The sequence below is a fragment of the Aulostomus chinensis genome, chromosome 3 (genome assembly GCF_037954235.1).
Source record: "Aulostomus chinensis isolate RoL2024-O1b breed Wild chromosome 3, RoL_Achi_v1.0, whole genome shotgun sequence".
Classification (NCBI taxonomy): domain Eukaryota; kingdom Metazoa; phylum Chordata; class Actinopteri; order Syngnathiformes; family Aulostomidae; genus Aulostomus; species Aulostomus chinensis.
Window position 1 is genome coordinate 14,496,304 of NC_141322.1, and position 17,987 is coordinate 14,514,290.

Below are 17,987 nucleotides of genomic sequence, written 5' to 3' on the forward strand. Positions count from 1 at the left end.
CGGACGGACACTTTAGCACCGCTCAGCACAAGATCCTCCCTCAAGACTTTGACCAGGCGCTGTCATGGCTCAAGGTGAGTGTCAGCCTCCTGAGATGATCATTTTAAAGTTATTATTAGCTCATTTACTGAAATTGGAAAAGTTTGATAATGAGATCACCTTTATTTCATCCTAAAATCTCGTTCCTTTATTCTCCCCAAATTTCCAAATACGGATGTTTCTGTGGATGCAACTTTTTAATTTTATGCATTAGAATAATTTGTAAAGGGGCGCATGGCTCGGTGGTAGCGTGGCAGTCTAGCAACCGAAGGGTCGTTGGTTCGATCCTCACTTCCCCTGGTGACCATTTCTAAGTATCCTTGACCGAGATAAACACTTGCAGTAACCCCCTGTTACTCCTGATAGCCCTGCGACGGACTGGTGAACTGGGTGAACCCCGCCTCTCACCCAATGTAAACTGGGATAGGCTCCAGCCCCTCGACCCTCAATCGATAAGCAGAATAGAAAATGGAGGGATGGATAATTTACTCCAGTTTTTTTAGTCCTAGCAGCTTTCTACAGTCGTGGTGTGTGATAATGCACATGCTGTCACCTGGTATTCTGTTACAACGCTGCAGAAGTCATGCAGCGTGCATCCACCCAGGATCTTGAACTCTTGTGCGTCCAAGTAATGTTTGACCCTCATGAATGGTGGGCAAATTCTAGTTGGGACTTAACACTTATAATAGCAAAGAGCAGCTGAAGCCTCCCTCAGTCAACGGTTGCTATATTTACAGGGACGGACACCTGCCTGCAAACTGTCGTTTGTTTTAACACGGGTAAAGGTATTTAAACACTTGTGAATAGTCCAACCTGCAGTAAAACATCACGTGAAATGTGTAGCATGGAAAACTGGAGCCAGGTTGAGTTATAAAACACCTGCATAGATTTTGTTGTTGTTTTTGTTGTTGTTTTTCATTTGGTACATTTCATCCTCTAAGCTCCAGAAAATCAGCGTGTGCACGAATAGGAGAGGCTCCTCACCACCCTTGGACATAAATAGCAACACATTACACTGTAACATTCACATTTAGAACTTATTTTTACCATATAGATGAATCACCTGTTTTCCACGTGTTGGACAAAGACTTCAGTTGAAGTCAAAATGCTGAAGTTAGCACGGGTGTCAACTCAAAGACTGAAAAGTTCTTTCACATCAGAGATGACTTTGTATATTTACTTTTCCAGGATTTAAATGGTGTTTTCACTGCACCAACTATCCACACAGGCTAGATGCTGTTTGTGATGTCCTTATTAGGTTGCGGCTGGTCGTACTGAGGCGGTCCGTCTGAGCTGTGGGTCACGGCTGGTAGGCGAGGAGCAACTCTGTGGGTGTGTGGGTCAAGACTGAGAAACTTCTACTTCTCATGTTAAGAGCATTGTGCTGCTATGAGTTACTTCGCCGTGAGAGAGAGAGAGGGATGCATGCAGTTCAGTTTCAGTGCTGATCAAAATTTTATATGTGCGACTAAACACAAATTGATTCCAAAAAGTTCCTTACTGGGAACATTTTGTAATCTTTCATCACTGTTTTTTTTAATTGCTTGCCGACTGAGGATTTGCTCTATTGGCATCACCTGCCTTGAATACAATCGAGGTCATCTTGCTTCAAAGGAAAAGGTGAAAAAAATAAACCCAGTTTATTGGACTCGAGAGAAAGATATTGTTTCTCCAGATGTTTTTTTCAATGAACTGTTGAATAGTATCTGTGCTCCAATACTGGTATTTATTTGACTTTCGCGCACAGAAGAAATGCGATGAATGAGCATGCAGAGGCAGAACGGCAAAACCCACAAAATCCTCAAGCCGCCCCGAGTTAGGTGGTGGTGTCGTCATCTTCCAGGCATTTAGTTACTCCAGCATGTGTTCAGTTAGGAAAGAATCAAGGTCAACATCAGTTAAACATCAGTAGAGGCTTGAAAGACCCCCATGGATTCTAACAGCAGGAAGTCTCTGCGGTTTGTTCCCCCCGACCGTGACATGACCGCCTGTCGCTTGTTGTGGGGTTTTGCTTAACACCTAGAATTAACATATAGGATTTTGACATGTTGTGGGGCTGCTAGGCCAGCTGAGCAACAAGGGCCACTGTGGAAGCGTTAAATAGGATGATCCGAACTTTTCCAGCCAACAGTAAGTCAGTCACAGCACACCCTGGAGAAAAGGAGTGGCTGCAGTGACTGTCTGTGTTTACCTCTGGTTAAATCCACACAGAAACCCCGGTGAAACCAAATGATCTCACTGTTAATGACTGCAAGTGTCCTGCAGCCCACAGATTGAGTGGGGGGCTGAACTAAAGAGGTGAACTTTCTTTGACAGAGTTATTGTGCTAACGGCAGAGGGTGTAGTTCATGTTGGCAATGTTCAAAGCGCTTTGATAACAGGAAGAACTCCAGACTGGTGAACTATTTTCCTGTTAATTAACCACAAGTATGCATGTAATGGCTGGACCTTCGGTTCACTCCACCAATTCAGAGCCACAGCATTTACATCTTGTACTTGGATACTTGAATTGTCATATTGCACTAAAATATCACGCATTTTTCTTTGATGAGATTAACCCTGATCTTTTTAGATCATAGTTTTTCTGCTGGAAAAAGATTATAGGGATATAAAAGTGACATCTGAATTATTCAAAAAAAATCAAAACAAAAAATATGAATTATTTGTTATCAATATTACTAATTACACCAAAACATTTTGTAGCATTTTAAACAAAAAAATCATAAAGACTCTCTTCCCTTCTCAAATAAGTTTATTTTAACATCATCTGAACAAAAAAAGTCAAGTTACTGTATGACCATTTTGAAGGGTCAACAGTAACTTAAATGGTAGCGGCTCTACTGTTCATTAAACTCCTTCTACTCCCTTGAAGCTCTGGACATCGAACGCTGGAACCTGGAGTGTGAGTTCAACAACTCTGACCACCGCACTGATCTCAACGGTGCGGATCGCCTTATTGTCAGGAGAGGTCAGGTCTTCACCGTCAGCCTGTACCTGCGCTCAGGGAGCTACCAGCCAGGAATCAGCTCTCTGGACTTTGTTGCAGAAACAGGTGATGCACTGAATGCTGTTGCTGTTAGAAAACATATATAATACTAGAAAGATAAATGCACAGAACCTTCTTAGACTGAAAAAGGTGTGTCTTTGTCTCGACGGAAGGTAAAAGAAAAGCATTGTGCTCGCATCCTGTCAGGAAGTTCAGAGCCCATGGGATATGCCCTAATCCTAAACTGGGAGTTTCTGCTGATTCGACATTCTTGCAACCTATTGTGATTTCTTAGATAAGAGTGGAAATGAGCTGCAATGTTGATGAAAGGAAAAAGATGCACTTAGCCCTCATATCCTTACAGCTGACTTCTACGGTACATTGACCTGGCACAGTGGCTACAGTGTACAGCGTTCGACCCTCAGAAATCTCACAAAAACGGTCTGCTTCTTGAGAGATAATCTACTCGTCTGGAGTTGCATTTGGCAGCTTGTTTAAACAGGAAGTGGTAGTTGCCAGCAGGAAGCAGCTATACTGTCACAGAGTTATCAAACTTTACAAGTTAAAGATATTTTGTTGTCTTTTAAGAGAACCTGTCATCTACCCTCTTGACAAGGAAGCGATCCTTGGTTTGTTTGGACCAAGTGGAAGATGTGACAGCTGTTTGGGCTGAAGTGACCTCAAATGATTAAAAATACCACAACTCCCAGTTCATTTGGTCTTTATTAGGATCATTATTTATGCTTGAGAAGAGATTCCATAGATGTTTGAACCCTGTATAAGCAGCGCTGGGAAAACTGCCCTCAGTAACGCTCTGGGCTCACTCCTTACTGCAGTCTGAGAGCTCCACTGTTCTCTCTTACAGGTCCTCAACCGTCTGAGCAGTGTGGCACCAGAGCCTCCTTTGGTCTGTCTGCTAGCATCGACACCTCCCGCTGGAGTGCTGCTGTCACCAGCCCCCCCGGGGACATGGTAGCCCTGTCCATCTGCTCTGCCCCCAATGCACCTATAGGCCGTTACACTCTGACCCTGGGGCAATCAGTGCGGTTCGAGCTCATCCTGCTCTTTAACCCCTGGTGTGCAGGTAAGTAAGCAAGCTGTCATGCTGGGGTTCATGTGTAACAGAATACTCAGATCTTTGTGTCTTTAGGTTTCACGTCAGGGTGACAGGAGCGGTGGTGAGGTGCTAGCAGCTCATTGCAACAGTTATTGATGTGGAATTGGGTCAGTGAATAGGTTGAAGGAATGTAAAGCTGTTTTAATCAACAATTCTATGTAAAAACTGGATAACATTAACTAAGGGGCTAACTGCAGCGATAGACACTTACAATTCTCCTGAGCCCCGGCGCTTTTAGCAACTTCTATGTCTTTTTTTTTTTTTTTGCCTCTCATCACCGTCAGATACCACAGAAAATGAGACGCTACTCAATGAACATATTGTAGGTGAGCGTCTGACGGCTAATACTCCAGTCCAAAGTATTCGCGAATATTTGACCTGAGTTAGAAACTAGAAATTACACTGATACAGAATTTGAACATAAAAAAAATCAAAATCAGTTTATAGATTTTCTTCTCAAAGAATCTTCTGGATCACTGATTTGGAACAGGATCAAACCACATTATTATTTTTATTATTGCTAAGACTATCTCATGCTAGGGGGTGGGGTGTTGTCGGAAATGGAGACCTCTTTGCAACCGTCTTGCACTGTTTAGGTGAAGAAATGAGACATTTCCTTGATGGTAAGTTTGATTCTCTTGGCAACAGGAGATGCAGTATATCTGGACAATGAGAGGAGTTTGGAAGAATACGTCTTGTCTCAGGATGGAATCATCTTTCGAGGCAGTCACAAATATCCAGTCCCTACTCCGTGGAACTTTGGCCAGGTACCAGTACCAACAAAGTTGCTGTCAGCTTCCCCTCACACACACATACACACACACGCTGAGAGGTAACAGTGTGCCAGAATTGTGTCTGGATCGTGAATATTTTGATAACTGGAAAATGCCAAGTCTAATATCCAGTGATTTATGAAGTGTTCCCTCGATACACACACATACCCACTATCTGAACACGTGATGCAGAAATATTTATGTCTGACAGTGGACAGTTTGATAAAGTGAGGGGAGTCTTATGGTTTCCAGCCTTTTCTTTGATACCTAATACAGTAAGATTAGCCTGTTGACGCTGGTATGCTACTCATGCGGCACTGAGGCTTTGCAGCATCAGGGCTAATTTTGGCAGCTATTTTTAATTTAGTGTCAGTCGTGTGTCAAATCCTCTTGTTAGCTTCCATCATAGTAGTCATCCTCATCCATTTTACGATGTGTAGTTACCCCAAAGTCTGAGCATTTAAATCAAAGAAAACGAGGTTGGTGTCATTTTAGTCCATTAAACAGAGTACCTTGACTTTTTGTGGCTCTTCATGTTTTTGGGGCAGCTGAGCTAAATTTAGTCTTAGTCTTAACTAACTGTTGTTGATTTTAGTCCTCTTTTAGTTGAAAAAGTCTGAAAAAGAGTAGAGATGGACATTTTTAGTCAATGTAGTTAACACTGTACAGCATAGCAGGCATAGAAATCACATCTGCATATGTAAAAAAGAAGAAAAAGGTTTTCAAAAAGACATTTCTGGCTTGTATTAATGTTTAATCATTCATATCTTGTTCCTGACAGTGGAGGAGCAGTAATGCTTGTTCTTTCTTTGCAGTTTGAAAGCGGAATCCTGGATGTCTGTCTGAGGATTCTGGATTCAAATCCTAAATATCTGAGGGATCCTAGCAAAGACTGCTCGGGCAGGAGTAACCCCGTCTATGTGTCCAGAGTTCTGAGTGCTATGGTGTGTAGTTACCGCTTCTTTTTCATTTCTCTCCCTTAGTGTAAATAAATGAGAAAATCTTTGATTCCAGCTAGGCCCTTCACACTCCTTTCTTTTGCCTGTCAGGTGAATTGTAATGACGATCAAGGGGTGCTGATGGGAAAATGGACAGGTGGATATGAAGGAGGTGTCAGCCCGATGTTCTGGAGGGGCAGCGTGGAGATTCTGCGCAACTGGGACACTCAAGCCTGTCAGCCTGTTCGCTACGGACAGTGCTGGGTGTTTGCTGCTGTTGCCTGCTCAGGTAAGATCGGATGGAGCACTGCTCAGTAGCCTATCAAGAGAAAACGCTCTCTGATGGACGCAACAAAAAGTTAATATGTAGATTTTGCTCTGTTTGTTCCAACAAATCTGTCTGTGTTAGTTTCCAGAGCTCTCGGCATCCCCTGCAGAGTCGTCACCAACTTTTTGTCAGCCCATGATGTTAACAGCAACCTGGTGATAGAGCAATACATCGATGAAGACGGAAAACTCATCCAGTCCAGAGAAATGATCTGGTCAGACCTCATATCAGTTTTAATTCAAACAAAAAAAGCTGGGTTGTGTAGATCGCTTGATTATCTGAGATTTTTTTCAGGAGAACAAAGTCAGTGTTCCGTATTTATATGAAGTATAAAAATGTGATATATATATTTATTTTATAAATATGGCAGGGCAGTCTCATTATTTTTATGCAGAAACAATCAGAGAACCCTGTTTAAGTATTATGCACTGCAGAATACTGTATGTTTATTACACAAACAGTAGTACCAGTAGATGTACCCTCGACAAGCTTTGGTAACTGAAACGTGTGTATTATATTACTGTATTCATAGGAACTATCACTGCTGGGTGGAGAGCTGGATGACCAGACCTGACCTCAATCGTTCTGAATTTAACGGCTGGCAGGCCAGTGACCCCACACCTCAGGAGAAAAGTGACGGTAACTAGCACTTTATAAACATGCAGAAAGGGATACGCTCGCCCAGCTGGATCCGTCATCAGTTTTTTGTCGTTTTGTCCTTTTTACTCAGGAGTGTATTGCTGCGGCCCCGTTCCTGTCAGAGCCATCAAGGAAGGCGAACTCATGTTTAAGTACGATGCACCATTTGTCTTTGCCGAGGTCAACGCTGATGTCCGCACCATCATGAGGAAAAAAGATCACAGCACGTCAGAAGTCATGTACTCTTCAGCGGTGGGCAAGAATATTAGCACCAAGAGCGTCGGCAGTGACAGCAGAGAAGATATTACTCATCTGTACAAGTACCCTGAAGGTAGGGCGCAGCGCTACAACACATGGACGCAAGCCAGCTAAACAGCTCCGCTATTAAGAGTATGACATGAACTATTCCACAGGATGAGAGATTATTCTCCAGGAGGGGGCTGACTGAGACACGGTTTTCCTCCTCATCACAAATACTGTTTGCTATTTCAACACACCGTGAAGATGACCTTAAAGCTGAAGTGTGGAACTTTTGTTCCCTCCCTTCTGACATCAAGTGTAGTCAAAACAACAGGAGTGGAAGTTGCTGTTAAGTATATCTGGACGATGGTGTTATCTCTGACATGTCAGGTGGCGTGCAGGAACCTTTTTGTGTCTGGAGCAGTGTGGGTGTTGTTTTGCCTTCCAGTAAAAGAAACTAGACTGTAACATAATTTCTTTCAATGGATTTGCAAAATGGTGGCACAGTGGTGCAGTGGTCAGCACTGTCACCTCGCAGCAAGAAGGTTCCGGGTTTGAGCCCTAGCTTGGGCACGGGATCTTGTGGAGTCTCCATGTTCTCCCTGTTCCTGTGTGGGTTCTCTCTGGTACTCCAGCTTCCTCCCTCAGTCCAAAGACATCAAGAGAGGACGAGGCTGATTGATACTCTAAATTGACTGTAGGTGTGACTGTGAGTGTGAATGGTTGTCTGTCTCTATGTGTTGGTCCTGTGATGGACTGGTGACCTGTCCAGGGTGAACCGTGCCTCTCACCTGAGAGCTGCTGGGATAGGCTCCAGCCCCCCCAAGAACCTTAACAAGATAAGCAGTAGAAAATGGATGGATGCTTTTGCAAAACTTTTAGCTCGCTCACTAGCTTGTTAACTAGCTCGCAAATTAACCACTTAACTTGCAAGTTACCAAACTCCAAAGAGGAAAAGCTTCCCACTTGTTTTCTGTTTGTCCTCACATCAGAAACACTTTCCTTTTTTTACTCTATTCTGACCAGCGTGCTCTTCTTTTATCCGGATCAACCCAGACACATTTTTTGGATGCTTTGCCTATGATTTGTCACCCATAGGCTCAGCCTTACTGCTACTGTTGCTTTCACCTTCATCTCTGGTCAAACATTGTTGGGCGGAATATCACCGCGGGTGTGCTAGTTAACAAACTCCATATAATGTCGATGCATTGAGCTTTACCTGGTGCTGGTGAGCCTAATGAGCTTTATATGGACATGTTGGCCAATGGCTTGAAAGTAAGAGATGTTAATTTGTATGCAAAAATTACACTATCATTTTTTTTAATCTACAGAAAACCTACTCTCAGTATCTTGAATTATATAAATGTTAAGCTAGCTTTTTAAATGGAAACTTAAAGCTTTCTAATTTATATTTCTTGCCTCCATATTAACAGGTTCTGTTGAAGAGCGGGAGGCTTTTAAAAAGGCCGACCACAAAAACAAGATGCTCCAGCAGCAACAGAATTACGGCCTCCACCTCACCATCAAAGTCTCGTCAGAGATGAGGATAGGCTGTGACTTTGATGTGTTCGCCGTGGTAACCAACAACACACAAAGGGAGAAGAAGTGCCGCCTGGTGTTTGGATCCCGCACCGTGTCCTACAACGGTTTTTTAGGAGGGAATTGTGGCATTAAAGATCTACTCAACGTTGAACTCGCCCCCGGAGGAAGTGAGCAACCCACTGCTTCTCATATTCAAATATTTGTGCATACGTTTGACTTCAGTATATTGTAATTGTATGTGTTCTTCCAGTGAGGAAGGTTTCACTAAGGCTGAACTTCTCCAAGTATGGTGCTCTGGTCACAGAGGACAACTTAATCCGTCTAGAGGCTCTGCTGGTTGACTACACCACCAGGGAAGCAACTCTGGCTGTGAGAAACATTGTTCTGGAAAATCCTGAAATCAAAGTCAGGGTGAGTACAACAAGAAATAGACAGAAAACACAAGACTGCAGAATGTGACATCGTCATGAGCAACTTTCATGGACAGTAACTGTGAAAATAAATCGTGCAAATTCAGACTTATTGCTTTACTCTTTGTTTTAAAATGTCACGAGCTCAAATGCATTCCACTCACTGCAAGGCTGTCTTCTGCAGATCCTGGGTGAGCCGAAGGAGAATCGGAAGCTAGCTGCAGAGCTCACGCTGAAGAATCCTCTACCAGAGCCACTGGAGAACTGCTGCTTCAGCATTGAGGGGGCCAACCTGACCGGTGGATCCATCCTCAGTGAGAGGTTGTATGAGTGCTTCCTGAAGCCATCTTAAGTTTATTTATTTATTCAAACACAGTTCCCAAATAGCCAGTCTTCAAGTAGAGATTGTTTATGAGTTTATGACAAAATCTGATTGTCTTACCTGCAGCACTCTTGTTTGTTTTTTTTTATATTATAACCCCACCATTTAAACACTTTTCTCTAAGATAGAGAAGCAGGGAAATTCCAAGTATGTCAGTAAAAGATAAGTCATCTAAATGTTTATGCAATCAGAGGAGTTTGACTACGCTCTCATGGTGCTTGTCACTAATATTTAAATATTTACCCTACAGGCTGGGCTCCGCCGTGGGACCCGGAGAAGATGCCAAGGTGAAGATTTACTTCACTCCCACCCACTCAGGGCTCAGGAAGCTGGTGGTCGACTTTGACAGCAACAAGTTGAGTCACGTGAAGGGCTACAGGAACGTCATCATTGCAAAATGAGAGTTTATTGTACTTTACTGACATTCTAACTGAGAAAGCTTGCTTTACATTTGATTCAATAGACCTCTCTTTGCATCTTTTTTATTACATAAAAGACTTTAATTGCTGTTTATTGCTGATATATGGATTCAGATCAATGTTATAATGTGACCACAGAATATATGAATGGAACCAAATCTGTGCATGTATGTGTGTACTTTCCCTTTTCACATTCTTAAGTGATGATAGGTATGAAATGAGCACTGTATAATATTTGTATATGTGTAACGTAGCGTAATTGAAATCGTTGTGTCACAAGTATTGATCCATCATGATGTCGTCTCAACGCATTCCTTGACAGTACGACGACTAGAGTTCCAGCCATATGTGTCTATGTCTAGGTTGTGTAGGTTTTTAACAGGTGTGTATTTGAGATTAAGACAAAGGCCGAGTCAAGGATGCACGTCGTCTGACCCATGATTACTATGTAATAATGAGATAATAATAATTAAATGTAATCATGACTCATCATGCTGGCTCTGGTCCTCTCATGAGTAGATGTTTCACCGTCTGAGCCCAGAAAGTCTACAGCCTGAACCCTCTGCCATGTTTACCCTCTTTCTTCTAGCAACAGTGGTCTAAATGCCTTCAGGGTCATTTCCGCAGCCGCAACGGTTCTCCTGTGCACAGTGTGAAAAAATAGGTGCATGGAAACACAAAGATAAAAGGCAAAAATTCTCTGATTGACTTCTGTATGTTAGTTAAGATTTGACTTGTTTTATTTAAACTGACAATTGGAGTTTGAGTTGAGATTGAGTTTAGATTGCAAGCCATAAGAGCTAATACAAATGATAACCATTATGCAAAGACATCTTACTATGGTCACAGGTTTGAGTACACCAGTAGCACCTCATTTGTCATGCAGCGCTGCCCTCTGCTGGTCAGGAACAGTAATCCCAACAACTCGTGACATGAATCTGTCATTTTTGAGCTATGAAGAGGAGTAAAACACTGTCAGGGAGAAGATGAAGTTATTTGGTTAAGTAAACTTTATTGTACTCATAAAAGTATTACAGTGCCAAGAGTGAATATAGACAAAAAATGTACATACAGTATCATTTTAATGTGATGAATGCATTTTTTTTCTACTTTGTCAAAGGTGATTTTGAAAGCTATCATACAGTCAGTTTAAATAACAATCACATGAAAGTGCTTTGAACCATTTTTGGATAAATGAAAACAGAAAATTTTATTTTCTTCCAATAAACATCTACATTTAAATTCTGCAGCTTTTTGACAAGTGTTTTATTAGAATTGTAGAAATGAGAGCTTGGAGTTCCGGTGCCACTGGAGGAGTCCTGTTCAGACACGATCAAAGTTCTTTGTTATTTTTACAGCCTTATTGTCACATTAACATCAATTTTATGCAATAGAAAAAAAAAACACTGAGACGAACAACAAAGCAACAAATAGAACACAATTGTATATACTCTGAATAAAATTGTGCCCTCCCTTTGCATTCAACATTTTAAAATGTAGACAAACAAACGGTGAAACATTAAGAGTCCGGTTACGAGCAACGCCTCAACTCTGGTGATGTGTACGTTACTGAGCGTCTCTCTTCAGAGATCAGTCTTCTACATGCAGACAGACTCTCCTCTCTAAAGCACACAGCTCTCATTGCAGTTAGTAGTGCTGCCAGCTGATCTCCTCTTCAGCTCCCCAGCTTCTGTATGGTGGTGGCCATGCACTGTTCTCCCATGTTCCAGCAGCTGGACATCGTTGAACCCCTGACTTCCTTCAGGCTTCACCTGGAGGTAGGCCCGCACACGGTGGTGCTGCGCCACGGAGCCGCTGAAGTCAATGACACGGCACTCATACGTGCCCTCATCGGATGGCTTGACGCTGGACAGGCGCAGCTTATGGGAGATGTTGCTGCCGGCTACTTTCACCACCTAACAGAAGATGAAATATTCACAAATGTAATATCATTTTATTGTCATATATCTTTCACATTCTTTTCTGATTTTCTATCATTGTTCAAGTTTAACAGACCATCTATTCATGTGTAGTAACACAGCTCGCAAAGCTCATCTTTGTAAAAAAAAAAAATCCCAAATGTTCATGACAATAAACAAGTCAGTGACTTTTCTTTGATGCTGGCTGAACCCTGATGTAGTTGACAGCTGATGTTGGATCAAACTCACACTAATTTTAGTGGCATCTTTGAACGTCTCCTCCAGGGGCACAACCTGCACAGAAATATGGAGGAAGCATTAATGACAGAAGGCAGATGGAGGCTGCGCTTTCCTAAAAACAGTGGCCATGTTTGAAGTTTTCAGCGGGCTTTCAAAGCAGAATCAGCTTTCTTGGATCGATGTTATAACTTTCTCTGGTGGTTGAACGTCATGTATGTTTATCTATTCTAACGCACATATTGAAATGAGGACTGTGTATAGGAGTGCATACTCTGGAGCTGGAAAGTGTGTGTGTGTGCGTGTACGCAGAGGAACAGGGGTATTTCTTTTGGGCATAGGTATGAATTATGTATGGAGCAGATTTTGAATATCTACTTCTTTCTCAGTGCCAATTATAGTGTCTGGAGGCACCACAGGAGAGCCTGAGTTCCCTCATCATGGGAGAGAGTCAACCTGTTCCCTCAGCACTGGCAAATGCTAATTAGCAATTATCCCTTCATTTCAATGCCATAAGGTTTCTTCCTTGGCTAACAATGCAAAGCGTCAGGTTAAGTTTGAGCAGTTCTGTCCAAACACACTGAAGTACAACTGAAAAAAATTAAGCTAAAAATTGTCTTTCTATTTCTAAAAACAACCCAACCAAACAAACAAACAAACTGTTCAGTAAAATTATCCAAAAAAAAATGCCCATGCATGATATTGAGTACAAATAAATACAAAAGTTCTTTCCAACACATTCACACATTGTGGGCTCCTGTGCAAGATGCCAACATGCTGTTCACACACATTCATGCACAGAGGGTGAAAACAGCAAGAGCAGTTTGGATACTTCAACATGGCCTCAGGAGGGGCTCAAACCAGGAACCTCCTGATAAAAGGTGCTACCCCCCAAGAGCCACAGCCACCCGGCTCCACTATAACCTTGGGTAGGTAGACAAGCAGAGTCCTGCGCTGGCAGCAGGCTTGCTAGCAAGGATGCTAAACCCCAGGAGCAAAAGCTGCAACTCTGTGTTTCTTTCTTCTAGTAACTATAAAATACATGTTAAAACTTTTGAACATGGACAGCGCGCCAAGGCATTGCCCATCATATGTGAATCACTCGAAAATGTCAAAGTCTCTGTCCAAATTGGAAAAAAGAATGCTACAAGGTCAAAGTTTAACCAGATCATTCTTTACTTTCTCTCAGTATCGATCTAGTTTAAATGCTTCATGTTATCAGCTACATCTCAGTCTTGGTGCCTTGTCCATGTTAAATCATTTTCAGTTTGAATCCCACGGTAAACCCTGGGATTGTAGGAGGTGAACATTTTAGTTCATGAAGAATAATATCTATATTTTACTTTATCAAACCGTTATCTACATATCATGTAATAGGTATTTTCTAGTGTTACTGGACTACATTTTAGGTGATGGTGTATAAAATGAGACAAGCGGCCATAATAAAGACTGTTCATGTGTCTTACATGATTTGTGATCTGTGCAGACTTCTCTTGCCAGTCCCGGTGGTCTTTGATGTACCACCACTGGATCTCCAGTGAGTAGGAGGGAGAACCCGCCCCACGGAAAGAACACGCCATCTCTACATCCTCACCGCTCTGAGTCGTAATGTCACGTGGCACCTCTGTGAAGAGAGCTGGAGGAGAAAAGAGAAATAAAAGACACATTGATGAGCTTAAAATGTAAAATAATGACAGAAACACAACTCAAGGATCTCTAGAGAGCTCGGTGACACATTCGTACCGAAGCATCACGATTGAAGGAAGAAAAAAAAAAAAACTTGTGATGGGAGCGCAAGGTGTTGGTAGGTAGTATAGAGATGAGAAATTCAGAGAAGAGGTGTCAGATCTAGGAAGCAGTTGCTCTAATTACTTGGTCATCGTTTTAGGGTTTTAACCATCATGCAGCTCCATTACATGAAATATTCCCATGTGATAAGAATAATTGGATTGGATTCCTCTAATGATCCTCTAATGAAGTCATTCCTACACACATACGACCAATCATTTCTACAGATAACGTTTTTTTGTGACTGTAAATCATCATAGCATCACATTTTTCCAACACATTTCATCTGAAACAGCCTGTGAGTGAACTGAAAACACACTTAAGATGTTAATCCGGCTGTCAGTCTGTACTGTGCCGCCATAATAAGCAGAAACAAGACAAAAGAAAATATTTGGCAGATTAAAACTAAAATTACAGCAAAAAATAACCTGAAGTTCTCATTCATTGAAACCCATTCCCTGAAATAATTTCCAGCATTTGAACAAATAAAACTTTACTGCTACACAAAAGGATTCTTGGGGCTCAGATCAGACGTTGATTAGTAGCACCATGTTAAATAAATATCAGACAACTTCTTAAGCAAGATAAGCACGGCAGCTGCTCTTGTATAGAGGAGGACACATCTTAGGTCGACCCCATTGTCAAACAACACAAGAGCATTATTATGGCAGCTGAAACCTGTACTCCCACCAATGTTTTTGCCTGGACAGCATGAAGCAGGACTTGCAGCTAAATAGTTCCTTGGAGAGGAATCAGGTATCTAGATCTCTGACAGACCATCCCACAACTGAGGGGTCTGAACTGAAAAGGTTAGGTGACCTTAAGTTTTAAACATTTACTGGGAATGCGTGTTGAATCGTGACCTATGATTAGAATTTGATTTTTCCAAGTTGAACTGGAGACAATAGGATCCATCAAATTATTGATATTTACTTTAAAAGGAAATATACATTTGTGTATCATTAGCATAAAAATTGCAACTGATATTTTTTAATAAACCCTAGAATGGGGCCTTGCGGAACTCCATATTTCAGCAGGACAGTAGCTGATACATATTTTGTTCATATTTCTGACAACCTGATGAATGTCGCTGCCCCCTTTTCCATTCTACTGTTCCTGACAATACTTTGTGAGAAATTTTCTACAACATATGTTCTCATATGTGAACCAGGTAATTGCAAATTTTGTTTCAACCCTTGAGTTATCTGAGCTTTTCCACCGATTGAATGTCCGTTAATTTGCATTGAGTAAAAACCAAAAGCACGAGTTAAAATGTTCTAAAACCCTACAAAGCAGAAGGAATATGTGACTTTATATGAGTATGCAGGTAATTCTCGCTCTCATAATTATCCTGCAGTGCAATGCTTTAAAAGAGACCCTGAAAAGATAGACTAAAAGATGAGCAAGGACAGCGCTAAGTTATTCATTCAGCCCAGTGAAAATCTGACCCAGGGAGGACCAGTAAGATGGAAGGAAAGGGCTGAGACCGGAGGAGCTGTGGAGAGAGCTTTGGTGTCATTTGACTGACGGGACCCAGAGGAGTCATGCCCTTGGTGCACCACTGCTTGCGGCCAAGCAGTGGCCTCATTTGTCAGAATGAGAGTAGTGTGGGAATGGATGGCATTCAGAGGTTAGAAAAGTGAAAAGAAAAGACAAGGGTAGAGGTGAACCGAGGCAAGTGTGGTGGGCTGAGAGAGAGAGGATTGTGTGGAGGAGAGAATAATTTTTTTTTTTTAAAAAGCAACATGCTTACCAATTTGTTATTTCTACTACAAAAGAGACTTGATCATCTCTGCAAGTCGTGGAAAAAATGCTAAAAAAAAAAAAAAAAAAATCCAATACGGTGCATCCCCAAAAAGGCCTTTAAGAAAAGTCAGCGAATGAAGAAATTCCATTTGGAAAAGCGTACTAACACTATGCTACTAAAACCTTGTCCAGAACACCTGCACCTTACTGTCTAGATCCATGACCAAATCCATCTCCAAAACAATAATGCAAATATTGGTCCCTAAAATTCAAATGAGCTCAATGTTTATTTCCAAATGTTGCAAACATTTATTTGTAATTTAATGCACTGTTGACTGCCGAACACTACATAGTTAAAGCCAACACGGAGCACACATCTGTTGATCGCCTCCTGACACAACAGTGGAACGCTGCAGTATTTGAACAGAGTCTATATTTATATTTACAGCCTAGGAAAGAAAATGCTTCATATAAAAAAAAGCAAAACAAGCCATTTCCATATTTAGTATTCAAATTCCTGGAATGTTTTCTTGATTACTGCTGAGCTTTTGTCAGTTGGCAGCATGGAGATACACTGGAGAATAACTCTTTCTTGAACGTTTCCTTTTGTGCTCTCCTCTATTATGTAAATTCTTCTGAAATTGAAAAATAACTGTTGAGATGTATTTCAAGGCTGCATTTCCCAGCCTGCTCAAACTCTCTGTTACATCCTTATTAGATTAGCGCGATGGCGGCTGAGTGTTGGCTTTGTCACGAACTTTTAGCAATTACTTAAAATAGATCTAGAGACCATGATGATAACATACAATCTAACATCCTGCATTTAAGTTTGGCACCATGAGCGTTTCTGTTATCGTCGCCAAAGAGCTGTAGTTGAATTCTGGAGTGCACCAATATTCTGACGTTACGGTAATAGGTGTAGACGTCTCTAAATTCATGAAAAACATAAGAAAATAATGATACATCTTCTCTAATAGTGTACAAAACACAGGTTGACCTGTCACACTAGAGCCAAAGTGTTTACCTATTTTGCATGACATCATTTTTTCTTAAATAAATTCACAAACCTCATTCATTTGCTATAACATTAAATACATAAATACACAAACCAGTGTTAACTTGAACTTCTGATGAGTTCTCTGTAATTCTTCCCCTCTGAGAGTGAAGCCTCTTACTCCAACAGGAGAAACTTTATAAACGAGAATTTCATTCAGAGATTTTCTAGCTACAATTAAAAGGACAAAAACAAAGGGAGCAGGCAAATAAAGCGGACAAATCGTCTTTTCCACAAGATTATTTTTCTTTCCGTGCTGCTCTGTGTGCAAAGCTAACAGACGAGCAATTATTCAGTTCTTATTTCCAGAAATGTTGCTGCAAACTGAGACAATTTCCTGCAGCTCAAATGGCTTCTTAGATGACTACAGCGCGGTTCTAGAATGTAATCACAGCTGGCATAGCGGTTCGCCGTCATCGTGATGTCTCCCTTAATGACAGGAAAATCTTTCCCGATAACAAAGCAATACAATTTGAGGTGAGCGAGTACATGAGATGTAGAAATAGCTGAGTGCTTCAAGTAATGATTATAAAGTTAAATAATCCAGAAATGATTGGTAACATTAATAGACCATGACTACATTCTCTCATTTAAACACTTCTTTCACCCTGACGAGGAGGGGACGCTTTTAAATATCAGAGAAATTCTAAGGGCTGGAAAACTATAATAACAATTGATGACAGAGAAAATATAATGAAAATCATTTCAAGGAATTTCTTTTCTAAAATATTTTATCATCTTAAACTACAGGATAAAAAAAAAAGTTGCTTCCTTAATACAATTTCAACATTTAAATACAAAAGTATTCAGTGCAGTCATTCGTCCGGAGAATGAAGACGGACAGTGAGACGGTATCAGTACCTCCTCCTGTCTGATGTCCTCTCTCTTGACTACTGGAGAGACAGCTTTCCTAAATATGTGCTTCATTACATTTTGCCACAGTCAAAGCAGTATCTTGGTGCCACTTGACCACGAGCGCCCTTTTGTAATGGATTACTAAATGCATCCTTTTAACTGCATTGCAAACACTTTTTAGGTGTCAAAATAGTTTATTTGACCAGGATGGATGTGAACTGCAGAACTGTAGCCTACCTTCATCTTGCAAAACAGTGACCCCTCATGAATGGATTAGTGAAAAAAAAGTCGCTTACAGCTGTTAATCAATGGTTTATGAAGTTTTTACAATGTAATTAATAATGCCCATCCATCCATTTTCTTCTGCTTATCCTTTTAAAGGTAGCGGGGGGTGGGGGGTGGAGCCTATCCAAGCAGCCTTCAGGTGAGAGGCAGGGTTCACCCTGGACAGGTCACCAGTCCATCACAGGGCCAACACATAGAGACAGACAACCATTCACACTCACAGTCACACCTACGGTCAATTTAGAGTATCAATCAGCCTCGTCCCCTCTTGATGTCTTTGGACTGTGGGA

The 17,987-nt window shown here is 41.4% G+C and overlaps 2 protein-coding genes across 2 annotated transcripts in view; one reads left to right on the forward strand and one right to left on the reverse strand.

Moving 5' to 3' along the window:
* Positions 1-11,044, forward strand: tgm2b (transglutaminase 2b). The gene is made up of 13 exons (XM_086198846.1): positions 1-74; positions 2,912-3,091; positions 3,891-4,109; positions 4,791-4,909; positions 5,731-5,859; positions 5,965-6,142; positions 6,263-6,395; positions 6,714-6,820; positions 6,912-7,151; positions 8,494-8,769; positions 8,853-9,013; positions 9,197-9,333; positions 9,645-11,044. The coding sequence occupies exons 1-13, from the start codon at positions 65-67 to the stop codon at positions 9,793-9,795; spliced, it is 2,040 nt and encodes a 679-aa protein (XP_086054972.1). The 5' UTR covers positions 1-64; the 3' UTR covers positions 9,796-11,044.
* The window catches only part of vstm2lb (V-set and transmembrane domain containing 2 like b), a 22,161-nt gene continuing 14,967 nt past the window's right edge, over positions 10,794-17,987 (reverse strand). The window contains exons 2-4 of the mRNA XM_086198847.1: positions 13,436-13,605; positions 11,982-12,026; positions 10,794-11,729 (exon numbers count right to left, since the gene is read on the reverse strand). Of these exons, the coding sequence (XP_086054973.1) occupies positions 11,436-11,729; positions 11,982-12,026; positions 13,436-13,605 (509 nt within the window). The 3' untranslated portion in view covers positions 10,794-11,435. The remainder of the gene's footprint in view (positions 11,730-11,981; positions 12,027-13,435; positions 13,606-17,987) is intronic.